Genomic DNA, 14,521 nt, shown 5'->3' with positions numbered 1-14,521 from the left:
GCCTGTGGTGGGCGTTTGAAAAAATCTGTGATTGACCCTTGAAAACATATTTTTAAAAAATCCAACCCTTTTTTTAAGCACCAACTTTTATTCACCACTGTATCTGTTGGATGTTAGGTTAATCAATGGAAAATTTATTTGTTGCACTCAGCATTATATTTGTATTTTATATATATGTACAAACATATGTATATAATATTAGTTATGAATATATTGTAGCACACACTAAGCCATGTGTTTCTTATTGGATGAATATGTAAACCTATAAAATACGGGTATTACATATATCACCCACACCATCCTGACTATAAACTGCAATAGAGTTTCAATTGAAATATACCCTCATAACTAATAATGGATATTGTACTGTTTTACAATTTTTATTTATTTTCGAAAGGCAGAATTTTGATATGGCGAAATAAAATTTTATAAAAAAAGTTTAGTCTGCTGAATTCAACAATTTTCAAAAATCCTTTTACATATTCAGAACATTAACATCATTTCTCACAACTTTGCCAAATGTTAATTAATTAATGTCAAAATTGGTTATCCTTTGTTAATGTTGACATATTTTGTGACAAATTTGTCGCGTCAAATGTGTGCAGCCATTCGGAGAGCGTTTAAAATGTCATTGATCCTCGTAGAATGTCGCTCCGTGAACCCTGTTCAAATAAAACCATAGCACAAGGACTCATTAAAAAGTGTTTGTAGTAGTACTTCACATATCCCCATCGTGTATCTGTTTGTTAATGGTTGTATGTATGTATTGTGTGTGTGTGTGTTTTGCATTCACAATGTTTTATGGCAAATTTAAAATGTCATTGTACACAAATAGTGCGTCTGTTTTTGTGTGTGTGTGTTTATGGCTGTTTGTCTTTTGCAAATAATAAATAAAGTTTTTTTTTTATTTTGTGAATAAATTTCTTGTGTTAAAATAAATAAGTAAATTAATATTTAATGAAAGTTTTTCTGTTGAGTTAAATATTCCTTGAAAAAATAATAAAAATAAATCCTCGCCTTTGATAGAACCTTGAAAAAATACCACGTTTTTGGTTCCACCATAAAAAAAATATTTATCCAGTAAGGAAAGTAGTAAAGTCGGACTGGGCCGACTATATGATAACCTTCACCACTTTGGGTACATTGTTCATATGTGTCCTTACAATTGCATATCAATGTGCACTCGAAGGAGCATAATGATGCCGTTCTGCAACACACCCATTTTCGAAAAATGGGTGTGTTTTTCTGATGCTCAAATATTTGAATATTCAAATTAACGGTTATTATAAAAGTGTTTAGTTTGGTTGCTGTGGATGTTAAAACTAGTATTCTCTTTAGTTTGTATGTATATAGATATCATATGGTGTATACAGTCGTCCACACTTGTAGTACTTAGTTCATCAAATTTTTAAAACAAATTTTGAAATTAGTGGAGCAGAAAAAAAGGTTTAAAATGGTCAAATGGTCAAATGTATTATGTATACAATTAAATAAGTTATTGAGGGTCAAATAGGAAGGAGAATATGTATTCAGAACATAGAAATAATACAATATGTTTCATAAAATATGCAATTAAGTGGTAAAAACGTTATTCGAAGCGAAGATATGGGAGAATTGGTTTTAATATATAGCTTTTAAATAAATTTTCAGTCAGTTTGAAGATTATACTTATTTATCAGATCATTTGAGACATAATCTTATAATCTAAATTTAGATGTCGCACATGAATTACCTTTGTGGAAAGTTCATACAGAAAAATATTAGTTCATGGCATGGGATATGCAAAGTGCAGTACAATACCTTTTGAGCGACTTTCACAAGATGCTAACAAGTCATGCCAACAAATAATTAGTAGCAGCCCGAACTTTTGTTAAAGCCGAGTTAAATAAGGATTTTATTTAGAATTTTATATTACAATCCGACCTTGTAATATCCTTAAACAGCCATAAAGTAAAGGCCCGAGATTATTGCGTGGATAATACTAAATCGTACATTTGGGAAGACAATATTTTATATATATATATATATATATATATATATCTCTGATGTGTGTAAAAATTTTGTGAATGATAAACAAGTAATTTATTAGTTACTAAAGGATATCAAATATGTATTATATTATAATAAAAATAACAAAAATAAAACTACTATACTTAATTTAGCAGCATATAACGATTTTATAGTACAGAAAGTTACATTTTTAGGGACTTTTCGTATGGTAGGTACCTGAAATATGGGCCAACAACTAAATAACAGCACCTGTTACTTTCTTCGCCCAAATTTGATGTAATTTGGACGAAGACATGAAAATTTTCCTGCAATTTGGATGAATATAAAAAAATTATAGGTCCAAAAACCGGATTTTTCAAGACCCTTTGTATGGGAGGTATATCAAATCTTGGTCCAATCTACCCAGTTTTTGGTCCGTTGCTTTATAGGCATAAGTAAGTGTATATTGTCAATTTTCATTGAATTTGGTTGAATATTAAAGATTATATAGCCCAAAATAGTAAAATTTTCAAGACCCTTTGTATGGGAGGTATACCAAATCTTGGTCTGATCTACCCAGTTTTTGGTCAGTTGCTTTAGAGGCCTAATTAAATGTAAATTGCCAATTTTCATTGAATTTGTTTGAATATTAAAGATTTTATAGGTCAAAAAAGGTGACATTCTCAAGACCCATTGTATGGGAGTCATACGAAATCTTGGTCCGATCTATCCATTTTTTGTCAGTTGCTCTTTAGGCCAATAATAAGCACATGTACCAAATTTCATTAACTTACGATAACTCCTTCTATTTTTGGCCGCTGTTTATATGAACTCGCGACATAGTGCGTCGCACTGTTAAAAATTTAATCTCAATCAGGCTGCATATGTACCAATCAACAGAACGCAATAACGTCAATCAAGTCTCCACTTGATACGTTGTGCAAAATTTCATGTTAATCGGTTATTTACCTAAAATCGGACGAAAATATATATGGGAGCTATATCTAAATCTGAACTGATTTTCATGAAATTTAACACACATCGTTCTAGGCTTAATTCAGTACTCTATGCCAAATTTCGTGCTAATCGAATATATATAGGGACTTTGATGCACTATTTACCTAAAATCGAACGAAAATATATATGGGAGCTATATCTAAATCTGAACCGATTTTCATGAAATTTAACACACATCGTTCTAGACTTAGTTCAGTACGCTATGTGAAATTTCGTGCAAATCGAAAGATATATAGGGACTTCTATGCACCATTTACATTAAATCGGACGAAAATATATATGGGAGGTATATCTAAATCTGAACCGATTTTTCCCAATTTCAATAGGGTTCGTCCTTGGGTCAAATGAGTGAGCTGTGCCAAATTTCATCCAAATCGGAACATAAATGCGACCTGCACTTTGTTTACAATTTAACGTGGACAGACAGACGGGCGGACGGACATGCATAAATCGACTTAAAAAGTGATTTTAAGCATATTCTCAAAGGAATCATGTGTCTATCTCGTTTCCTTTTGCCTGTTACAAACATATGCACAAAGACATAATACCCTGTACCACAGTGTGGTGAAGGGTATAAAAAAATCCACACTTATTTCCCGACTTGAAGTCTCAAATTTTATTTCCAAAATAATTTGAAATTCATCTACATTTGATCCATAACATTCGGTCCTTTATCCAATACCGATTTCATGGTATTCATCATTTTTGGTATTAGGCCAATATATTTCTCCACACATTGTCCCGTGCAAATTTCAAATTGATTAGCATATGTTACTATGTCCGATTTTTGGGTATTGCTGGGGATACGACCCCGAACATCATCATTACATTGCTATAATTATAGGAGCAAATTAAAATCGTGTAATCCAACACTCCATTCCAACGAACCATCAAACAATTTCGCAGACGCCCTTGAAACTGACCCAATTCATGTTGCATATAATCCTGGGCCCTCAACAATGGCCCTGCACAATCTTCAATACAACCCTGAACATTATCCATGCTGGGTTGGCGATGCACATCATCACAACAATTGGCAGCACACAGATGCATTTCCGATTGCATTTTTCTTAAATGTGTCTTATAGACATCATTGATCAGATCGATTATGGCCTGATCGATGCGACGACGATGATCACCATTCATTTCACAATATTTACAAAAGGCGGAATTATCAATTTTAATCTAATTTCCTTTTAGAAAAATAAACAAAACAAATATCAGAAAGAATAAAAAATAAAACTAAAATTTCAAACAGGGTTTAATAGGGCGGACATAAATTACTCAGGAAAAAACAGGGGTTTTAATAGGGCGGACATAAACTATACAAGAAAAAAAGTCCATCAATTTTTGTTGTTGTTTTGTAAAATCCATATTTTAATTTGTTATCATCATCATTCATTTGTTCATGGTTCATGTATTAACAACTAAACATAGTATAACGTCGTCACGTAATGCAATTACGTGTTATTTTCATATTTTTTTACCAAATAAAATAAACTTAAAAAAATACAACACTTATGTATAATTGTTTGTTTGTCTCAAAGAAGAAAAGTGAAATGCCATTGAAAAAGAAAATCCCTCCTTAGCAAGAATTAAACTTGTGGTATTCCTTCGGGCCCCTTTGCCAATACCGATTTCATTGTTTTCATCATTGTGGGTATGAGGCCAACATGTTTATCCACACACGACACAGCACAACGTTCAAATTGATTGGTATATTTGCTAATTTCCTCCTCACTTGGATTTGGTGGCATTTTTACTTTGACATCATCGTTACATTGCTAAAAAAGAATACAATTGTTGAGTATTTTTATAAAGATAGTCTAAGTTTTATAAAGTTCGGTGGTAGCTTACCATAACACATCTTTGTAGTCTTCCCTGGAATTCACCCAATTCATGCTGGACATAGTTTTGGGCCCTGGTCAATGGTGCCGAACATCTTTCGACGCAATTTTGTACATTATCTACACTGGCACTGGTATCCTGACAACATTTGGCGGCACACAAATGCATATCAGTCTGAAAGAAAGAAATTAAAAGGATGATAAGAATTATGGAAATTGTAATTTAGGGTCCAATAGAAAATAAAACCAGAAAGTACCCAAAGAAAGAAAGCCTCCTGTAAACTTTCTATAAAACTACAATTTCAGAGGATCCAATAAAATTCTTCGGTAGATATGAAACACTTGAGATGAACTCCTAGTGGCCTTTTCAGCACCAAAATGGTCCACTATATCTACAGAACCATATAAAATTACTATGTGACATATTGGAGGTCTTTTATGACTAGAAGACCATCGGGTCGTCTATGATTTTTAAAGATCATTTCGGAGCGATACCTTCTTGAGGATTTCTATGAATGGTAGTCTTTTTTAATACATTTATGACAAATTCATTCTTGAGGTCTTCAATGACTTCAAGAAATCTTGGATGTCTTCTATGTCTCTATGTTTTTATAGGATATTTCGGATACCTAATATAGGACACCTATATATAGAAAAACGCTGAAAGAAGAGCTTCGAAGTTTTCTATGTATATAAATAGAATTCCAAAAAATCTATGCATATGTCTTTCTGGAGATCTTCCTGCTACGTAAGGTTTTCTTAGATAAAGCTATTCTGAAATCCCTTTAGCTATAAACCCATATCATTTTAGTTTGTGGACAGAAGATTTTCTGGAGGACTAGTTGACTAGAAGACCTTCTGGATAACATCTATGACTTGACTACCTTCTCAAAAGCATTCAAATGCTACAAAACCTTCGAGAGATCTACTGGACGTCTTATATGACTATACCAACTTCTGATGTTATGCTATGACTCAAAGATCTTCTGGAGATCTTTTATGTCTAGAACAACTTCTGGAGAATCTACTGTTGGTTTTCTATAATTAGAACACCATTTAAAGTTTTTATACAACATGGAACCCTTCTAAAAGTCTTCTATTACTAGAACAGATTTTGGAAATCGTCTATGAATTGAAGAACTTCCGGAGGAGTAAAGTTCTGTCGTTACAAAACCTTCTGAATGTCTTGGGTATTGACTGAATCCCTTCTCTGAGGTCTGGGAGTCTTCTATGACTTGAATCTTTTCTAAAAGTAGTCAATGACTAGAAAAAGTTTACGCCCATAAAACCTTCTGTATGTCTTCTATGGCTAGAAGATCTTGTATGGCTACAAGACATTCTGGAGGTCCTACTTTCAGGTGGTTTTCTAGTTTTAGAAAACCTCCAGAAGGTAACTTCCAATACTAAACAACATTTTGGAGATCTGCTATTAATAGAAGACTTTCTGGAAGTTTGTTTTACTGAATGCACTTATGGTCTTTCAATGTAGGTATTTTATAGCTAGAAGACCTTGTAGAGAAATTCTTTTGGGGATAGCCTTTTGGTAGTGTATGGCTAGAAGGAGGACTTTCGACCTAGAAAGCATTCTGAAGTTTTTTAATGGCTAGAAGGCATTGGAAGTATTCCTTGTCTAGAAGTCTTTCAGGGATATTCTGTAGCTAGACAACTTTATGGATATACTCTATGGCATATGGAGAAGGACTTTCGGAGGTAGGTATTACATGCCTTGCTGGCCATACGGAGGTCTTTCGGAAACATTTTATGAGTATATAGATAGTGTTTGACTAGAAGAAGGGTGGATTTCAGGGGGGAAATCAATGACTAGAAGACGACTTTTCTGTGGTAGTCTACGACTGGAAGAAGGCCTATTGGGGGTAGTCTATAACTAGAAGGGATATCTAAGATAGTCTACAACTGGACTAGACGATTAGAAAATATTATTGAGGTCTTCTATAAATAGAAATTTTTTAGTAGGTCTTCAACAGATAAATGGATATCTCCTCTATATAGAAGGCTCTATGTACCTGGAGGACCTTATAAAGTTATTCTCTAGATAGAGAATACTCTTAAAATCGTGTACAGACAGATATTCAATTCGAGGTCTTTAATATAGAGGTCATTCTCAAGGTTTTTGGAAAGAAAAGGTTCAATAGTCTTATTGACGTCTTCTATGAATACAAAATCGTATTAATGCTTTCTACAGGTATATATTAAAGTCTTCAACAGATAATATACCTCTTGAGGTATTCTATTCTATGCCTTCCTGAGGTATTCTATGACCTAAAATCTTATTGAGGACTTCTTTTCGAGGATTCTGAATTTCTCCTTTAGATAGGATAATATCTGTAGCTAACATTATAAATTTATTCTATATATAGTTGCCCTTCTTAAGATCTGTTCTTTAAATACAGAAGGATAAGTATGTCTTGCATATATAAAACATATTCTATAGGACGAGTGTGTCATCTATAGACTGACCACATACTATAGGCTTTCTATAGACAGTCGAAGTAAGCATATTTCCGAAAAATCTAGTACAACAGCTAGCGCTACTGGCCCTAATTACAGTGATATATATTTTTGAAGAAATCCAGTTTCCGGGGATATGGACCCAAGATCTGCTGGAAATTGTATATTTTAACCTTATTTTTAAAATTGTCCAAGGCAATGTATCAATTTCTAATTGTTGAAGGTTCTGATTACAAAAATGTAATTAAATAAACGTAGATATCCCATATTTTCTGTGCTATGGGGCTCCGACTTTCGCTATTCGGCCCTAAAACTAAGCTTTAACCATATTTCACATTATTGGCAATTTGGAGCATTGAAAAATGTTACCACCATTTTTCCGATGTGGATTCTTCCATCTTTAATAATTATCTTTTAACCTACAATGAATCAAAAAATTACTTGCAATGTACACTGGCCATTAACCGCACATGACCTAACTCACATAGGCAACCATTAAAATCTCATGACCCTCCAACATATTCCCCTTTGTTTACCTGCATTTTACGCAAATGTGTCCGGTCCATGTCGTTGATCATCTCAGTGACGGCCTGTTCGATTCTTTGACGTTGTTGCTGGATCATTTTGATGAGATTTTATTTAATAATTTTAACAAAAAAACTAAATGAAGTTCTGCGGCTTCAACCAAACTATACGAATTGTGTAATTTCTATCGAAAAAACGTGCAACGATGCTGCTGATAAAAAAGTGTAAACGGGTGCTACAAAAACAACTACAATTGATGAAAACAACTGTTTGCATTTGATAACTGAACACAGCTACAACTGAGGAGAACAGCTGTTCGAGGTACAGTGGCTTGGTGGCGATATTATGAGCAAAAAATATGCGGAGCGGCTTATATATATTTTAAAGTATAATAGAATTTTTCTAGATGTATTAGAATCCCTGAAAAAGTAAAGAACCTATTTATGGAGTATCAGTTTAGAAGCATGGAAGTGTTTAACAAAAGCTCGGTTTTTAGTATATTGCTACTACTCTTGGGATGTATTGAAAATGGGATGTACGGGTCCACTTTTTAGTGTAGCCCTCGTATAAGGAATTGTTTAATTGGTAATTTGTAATTTAGTATTTTGGGTTCTGAGTAGAAAATCGTCCTACAATTGAATATTTTGGACAATGTCCAATATCAGTCCATGTTTTGGCATAGCACCATTGAAAAGTTCAGTCCCATTTTCGAATTTTTCTATCAATGTGGCTAAAATTTCCAAATTTTTGGAACACGCCTGGATTAGGGCTGGATTTTTTTTAAATTCTCAAAAACAATATTGTTATTAATTATAAGCGGTTAAAGGTTTGAATTCAAAAATACTATTATTTTATCGCAGAAGTCCATATTTCCTGAATTATTGACTTTTGAATTTCGGTAAGAACCTTCGATCTTAAAGATGGGTTTCAATACTGAACTTATTACGACATTTAGAAATGTCTTCCAGAAAATATTCAATGTCATTAAAAATCGCCTCCATACTTTTTACTTATTACAAAAGTTCGGGACATGGAATATATTCGCACAATTCCCATTGTCCTGATTTACATTATAGTACGTTTACATATAACTGGATTTCGTTAACCCAGTCGGTTTCAATTGTCAATTCCTTTGAATATATGTCAAATAAATCCTCACAAAGTGGGTTAACCCGGTAAAACGTTCTAATGTATATGCCGTTTTAGGCAATTTTAATTGCCTCAATTCCGTAATGGGAATGGCAACCCTTCACTTCTCTGGCCCAAAAACCTAATATATTTTTAGTAATTTATTCTATGAAAACTTTGCGAATTCTTCTCTCCGGGTGACTTGATTCGGAACATCATTCTTTACAAATTTCAACGATTCTCGATAACCCTAAACATATTCGCACATATGACAATTGAACACAGCTCCCTTGGTGAACAGCTGTTTTACATAACCTGCCAAAAAAGAATTATTTAGTTTTAGGAGGCTATAAGAATTCAATCAAAACTGAACCGAAAATTAAATAAAAATGTCTTTCCTGTATAAAGCCAGTAGATTAAATATAACAACCTGCCTGAGGCATGTAACCGTTGCCCAAAGATTATTTTCGGCAACGACCACCCCCACCACAGATGCAACAGAAAGTGGTGACCAAACAACAGAGAAGAAGGGTTTCGCCAAAGCTTATGAAAGTCACACCGATGCTCTGAAACCCAAAGATTTGCCGGCCGACAATGAAACCTTTGCCTCCTTGTTGAGGAATTCGAAATTTATTGATGTGAGTGAAGGGAGATTTATTTGTATTAAAAATTTTATAATAAAATATCTTATTTTCAGATGGGCGACCCTGAAGGCAAGGTGGTCAGCGGCAAAATCTTCCATGTTGTGGGCGATGATTTGTACATCGATTTTGGCTGGAAATTCCATTGTGTCTGCACCAGACCCCAGCGTAATGGTGATGATTATGTACGCGGTTCCCGCGTTCGCCTAAGGATCAAAGATTTAGAATTGTCAACGAAATTTTTGGGTTCCAACAAAGATTTAACTATTCTTGAGGCAGATTGCCAGCTGTTGGGTCTGCTGTCATCACCAGCCCGCCAAGCCTCTATGAAGTCTGTTGTTCAAGAACGCTAAAGAGAAGAATAAAGAGAGAAAGAATTTTGTTGTTTTGTTACAAAAGTAAAAAAAAAATTAAGAATTTTAATGGATCCAGAGAAAATTCAAAATAGACCCGTTGAAAGTATGCAAATATCGATCGCTATTATGAAGGGGGCAGTTCATTTCGATGTAAGTTTAATTCGTTTATTGTTGCAGTATATAGTAGAGTTGTTGTTGTATTAAAATCCTTAGAATCCCTTGTTATTGTAGTGTCCGCACTTTTGTACTTAAATTATGGCCTGTTGTCGTACTCAAAAAGTAAGATTTATCAAAAACTATTTCGATTTAGGATTCAAATGTCCACCTCATGGTAGAGGGTATGAAAAGTTCGTCTCGGCCAAATTTAGAAATGTTTTTACCTTTTAAATTTCTTTATGGCAATACAATTTTTGAGGCGCTACTCATCCTATTTATGAGAAACTGTTATTTAGTGACCTTACATCGTGTAACCAAATAGTCATGGTGGCCTTTGACCTATCGAATGCGTCAACCATGCCAAACTGTTCGAGGACATAGAGACGACAAACACCCGGACGTGAGAATCTTGTTTCGGGTAATCGGTCTGAATCAAAAGAATAGAATGAGGAGGAATCCAGCAAACACATTCAGTTATACAGCCTTATTCTGAATGTCAATTCCACGTGAATTTACTCGCACTTCCCCTTCGTCTTATTCTGAACAACATTTTTGTGTGAATTTTTTCGCATTCTCGCTTTCGCCTTATTCTGAATAAGTTCGAAAGCGAAAAAAAAAAATTAGGTATTCTGGATTACAGGGAGTAGGAGAATACATATTTTCGAAACTTTGAACGGAACCCATTATGTAGTAAAGTATACGTATACATCCGTACATTTTCCCCTGATTTCTAAAATTCTCTAAGGCAATATGAGTAACAATTTATAGCAGTTAAAGCCCTGAATAAAAATGCAATAATCTCATTGAAGAAGTTCACTCTTCCTGAAAAATGGCCCTACGAACTTCGGTAAGCATCTTCGATCTTAAAAAAAATATTGCGATCTGTGGCGTGATTTTCACAAACAACAGATAAGTACGCAAAGTCATCTAAAGCATTAGGCCCTGACCGAATTTACATGGTAATGCTTAAAGAAATGCCTGAACCCGGAGTGGTAATCTTAACATCAAGCCTTAATTTGATGTTAGCCACCCAAAAAGTTCCTGAATCATAGAAAGCAGTCCGGGTTTTCCCCCAATTAAACCTGCTGAGTGAATCGTGCAGGCCTATTTCACTTCTGTCGCCAGTAATTACGACAATAACGCCAACTATTTCATCTGAAGAATATGAAAACATTCGTCACCGAAACCACAGCCAAACTTGGACGTCTTAAATGAAACTTCCAGTAAAATAATGGTCGATGGAAAGAAGATTCCATTCACCAACTACCCCAAGATATTGGGTGTAATATTCAAGTCGTCCGGCACTGCTGCTTGCGATAAGCACGTTTCTGACGTCGCTGACAGGCAGCACTTGAGGTGCTGACAAAGAAACCTTGTTTTGACCTCTTATAAAACAATAGTAATATGCAGTGGCAGAATTTTTGACCAATCAGAGGGCACATTTAAATGTCTTATGGACATACTTTCCCAACTTAGGCACGTCAGGAGACATCTTCGTGTTCTAGAGAGAGTGGTCGAAAGTTACAACCGCGAATATCTAGATCAACAGACCTATCAAGCATACAGGTTTAGTCACCCAGATAGTATAACAATACCGTATGAATGCTATACTCGGATATCATCCGCAGCAGCAGAGGAGAATCAGCTGTCCAGATAGACACGAGTAGCCGCCGACCGACTGGGCACGAATTTATAGTATCCTATCCCATTAATAAACAATTAAATAATTTCGTATTATAACCCCTTCTGGACCTATTAATATATTTATTTATTTTGTATCAACTTTCCAAATTCTCCAACAAAATTTGATAAACTTCATAATGATGATTTAGTTCAGGTACACTATGTAGCTGGAAGCGCGATGATAAACTACCATTGTCCGAAGCCTTGACAAAAAACACCCGTTTTGCCCGACTATGTATCAAAGCCATGGCACACATTAGACATGGCTCTTGCCACAAATATACATCATAGCCTGTGCATAAATATGGACCATATTTTGCCAAGTTGTCACCATCAAGCGTTTGGGCTTCTTCACATTTCAACTTTTCGCTACATCTCAAACGTTCCGCACCCAATTTGATATTTTTATAATCCTCATTTTCATCCATAAATTGTTTAAATCTTCTCGGTATTCCAAGCATAGTGTGTTCTGAGGCCTTTTCACATTCAACAAATTCTTCTTCGGAATTTAATTTTTCATTCCACGCTCCTGAATCTTGGGTTCTGGCCACATAATCAACCAAAATCATGGGGCAATGCATAACTGGACTTTTGTTTGTAAAACTGGAGGCCATTGCCACCAGACTTTGAAATCTGGGATCCACACATACGCCTATGTTTTGGTTATTCAATAGTTTACGTGATATATCCCTTAGTAAGGAAACTATTTTTATATGGAACTCCTTTTCCTTCTCTGTAAAATTGGTACCTTCATATCTTTGTTCCATATATTTATCCGGATGGAATTTACATGGCCATATGCGGTGCACTTCCTCATATTGCCAACGTAATTTGGGTGATTTTGCGGGTACGGCGATTACTTCGATTTGTTTTAGAATTTCCTCCACAACAAGGGGGTCTATAGATTTTGTTTCCAAATAGGGTTTTAGTTTCTCTACCTCTCCAACTTCTTCCTTGCTGCACAATATGATTTTATTATCCTTAACACGTTTCAAATGCTGAAGTTTCGGCACCGGCAGTTGGATAGCCAGCTGTTGCATTATTTTCGATATTTGTTTCTTGTCAGCCACCGCGGTGACATAGACTTCGTCACATTTTATTGGCTCCGTGTACTCCGGAGATAATATTGCCTTGATGGTGTTTATATTTTGTACTTTTGGCTTCTTTTGTGGTGGCTCCGTCATTGTTATGGTCTTCGGAGGGGATGTCGTCCACGAGAAAACAATAGTAAACAAAACTGCATTTTTTCAGATTACATGCCCCTACAATAGAATAGGGTTATAGTGTTCGAATTGTGTCTAATCGATATGTCGATTTCAATTGTCAATTCCTTTGCATATATGTCAAAAAAATCCTCATTAAGTAGGTTAACCCTGTAAAAAGTTCTAATGTATATGCCGTTTAATTTCATATACAGGTTTATTGAAGGTTTATATAATAAATTGTTTCAATATAGGTCTGTGTTTTGTTATTAACCATTATGCGGGTATTTGACTGTTTCCGCAATGCAAAAATTTACTATTTTTTACTACCATAACGAATTCTCCATTATGATATCGACTTAAAAAATACATTAAAATTTTTACTCTTAACCTATTTTAGTACGGATTTTTTATCGTGTTAATGGGTTGGCATTCCTTCCGTATTCTAAAATGCACTTTCTATTAGAACAGGTAAAATTTTGATATAGCCGCCACATTTTGAGATTTTAGCTGCGTTTTCACGTGGAATTTTCAAAATAAAACAGTACCGGTATTTTGATGTATTAGCCAAATTTTCCACTGATGTTATTGTTTTTAATACTCCGGACTTTTAAACAATATCAGTCGGTCTTTTTAAACAATATCAGTCGATGTAGAAAGGTCCCGCCTCATTTTCGACGTTATTATGGATTTAACCGAATTCGATGTGGCTACAATTTTACAAATCGGATTCCTGATGAATAAAAAAAAACTTTTTTTTTAGAAAATTTTCATTACAGTAAAACTCGCTTATCCGGATAAATGATTTCAAAGCCTTATCCGGATTACCGAGATTTTTATATTAATTTAGTTTAATTTCCTACACCGGTTTTCCGTTATTACTTGTTTATGCTACTTTCCGATTTTTAAAATTCCTATACACGTCCCTTAGACCTTTCTTAGACTCTCATGCATAAAAGCTATTCTACCCGAGAACTGTTTTGTGTTCTCCTTCCCCAGAGTAAATTAGTAAAAACTAATCTATCACATAATTATAATAATGCGGGTTATTTCGCAAAAACCTTAAGTGGTGTTCACACTAGCAGCTTTTTTATCGATTAACATGAATACTTTGGTGGTTGCCTGATGAATGACAAACATTAGATGCCACACTATCAAACAAGCGAAATCTGGGCAAGGGTGACATTCAATAGTGCTAGTGTGTACCCCGCTTTAATTTATGTTGTTATATATCGATGTCTGGTGTAAGGCTAGCTATAGTCCAAGATCTATTAATAAGGTCACCAAGATAGCAATCGAAATCGGAAAACAGCTGTTTTTTCTCAAGTCTAATGTCAAAAATTTCGACTTTGTTTACGTTTTCATAATGGAAGTCAATTCACAAAAATGCATTTTGACAGCAAACTTGAGAGGTATCGATAATCAGCTGGTCTCCCTTGGTGACCTTATTTATAGGCCATGCTATAGTCCTTCTCATTGGCAATGTTTAATTTGACTGCAGCGCCAAT

General features: G+C 34.7%; 4 protein-coding genes across 4 annotated transcripts; 1 reads left to right on the top strand and 3 right to left on the bottom strand.

The window, feature by feature from the left end:
• Positions 1-3,649: 3,649 nt before the first annotated feature.
• On the bottom strand, positions 3,650-4,152 carry LOC133328178 (protein FAM136A-like). The gene is made up of 2 exons (XM_061536734.1): positions 3,895-4,152; positions 3,650-3,838 (listed from the first exon to the last, which is right to left on the bottom strand). Exons 1-2 carry the CDS (start codon positions 4,150-4,152, stop codon positions 3,650-3,652), a joined length of 447 nt encoding a protein of 148 aa, XP_061392718.1.
• A 449-nt stretch (positions 4,153-4,601) lies between these two features.
• LOC133328160 (protein FAM136A-like) lies at positions 4,602-7,991 on the bottom strand. The gene is made up of 3 exons (XM_061536717.1): positions 7,859-7,991; positions 4,864-5,028; positions 4,602-4,790 (listed from the first exon to the last, which is right to left on the bottom strand). The coding sequence occupies exons 1-3, from the start codon at positions 7,943-7,945 to the stop codon at positions 4,602-4,604; spliced, it is 441 nt and encodes a 146-aa protein (XP_061392701.1). The 5' UTR covers positions 7,946-7,991.
• Positions 7,992-9,364: 1,373 nt separating this feature from the next.
• On the top strand, positions 9,365-9,969 carry LOC133328177 (small ribosomal subunit protein bS1m). Its single transcript, XM_061536732.1, has 2 exons — positions 9,365-9,613; positions 9,673-9,969. Exons 1-2 carry the CDS (start codon positions 9,365-9,367, stop codon positions 9,967-9,969), a joined length of 546 nt encoding a protein of 181 aa, XP_061392716.1.
• A 1,937-nt stretch (positions 9,970-11,906) lies between these two features.
• LOC133328176 (probable inactive tRNA-specific adenosine deaminase-like protein 3) lies at positions 11,907-12,995 on the bottom strand. The gene has a single exon (XM_061536731.1). The coding sequence runs from the start codon at positions 12,993-12,995 to the stop codon at positions 11,907-11,909; it is 1,089 nt and encodes a 362-aa protein (XP_061392715.1).
• Between the last annotated feature and the right edge of the window lie 1,526 nt (positions 12,996-14,521).

This window comes from Musca vetustissima, unplaced genomic scaffold (assembly GCF_032173495.1).
Source record: "Musca vetustissima isolate MV318-11 ecotype Yass unplaced genomic scaffold, APGP_CSIRO_Mvet_v1 utg26657, whole genome shotgun sequence".
Classification (NCBI taxonomy): Eukaryota; Metazoa; Arthropoda; class Insecta; order Diptera; family Muscidae; genus Musca; species Musca vetustissima.
This window is presented reverse-complemented; position numbering and strand designations above follow the sequence as displayed.

Bases quoted from the DNA above. Each gene is read 5' to 3' on its own strand.
- LOC133328178 (XM_061536734.1), bottom strand. From the start codon at position 4,152: ATGAATGGTGATCATCGTCGTCGCATCGATCAGGCCATAATCGATCTG. The intron at 3,839-3,894 runs GTTCGTTGGAAT...CTATAATTATAG, and splicing joins GTCTGCGAAATTGTTTGATG to CAATGTAATGATGATGTTCG.
- LOC133328177 (XM_061536732.1), top strand. From the start codon at position 9,365: ATGTCTTTCCTGTATAAAGCCAGTAGATTAAATATAACAACCTGCCTG. The intron at 9,614-9,672 runs GTGAGTGAAGGG...TCTTATTTTCAG, and splicing joins GGAATTCGAAATTTATTGAT to ATGGGCGACCCTGAAGGCAA.
- LOC133328176 (XM_061536731.1), bottom strand. From the start codon at position 12,995: ATGACGGAGCCACCACAAAAGAAGCCAAAAGTACAAAATATAAACACC.
- LOC133328160 (XM_061536717.1), bottom strand. From the start codon at position 7,945: ATGATCCAGCAACAACGTCAAAGAATCGAACAGGCCGTCACTGAGATG. The intron at 5,029-7,858 runs GTAAACAAAGGG...TCTTTCTTTCAG, and splicing joins CACATTTGCGTAAAATGCAG to ACTGATATGCATTTGTGTGC. The intron at 4,791-4,863 runs GTAAGCTACCAC...ATTCTTTTTTAG, and splicing joins GACTACAAAGATGTGTTATG to CAATGTAACGATGATGTCAA.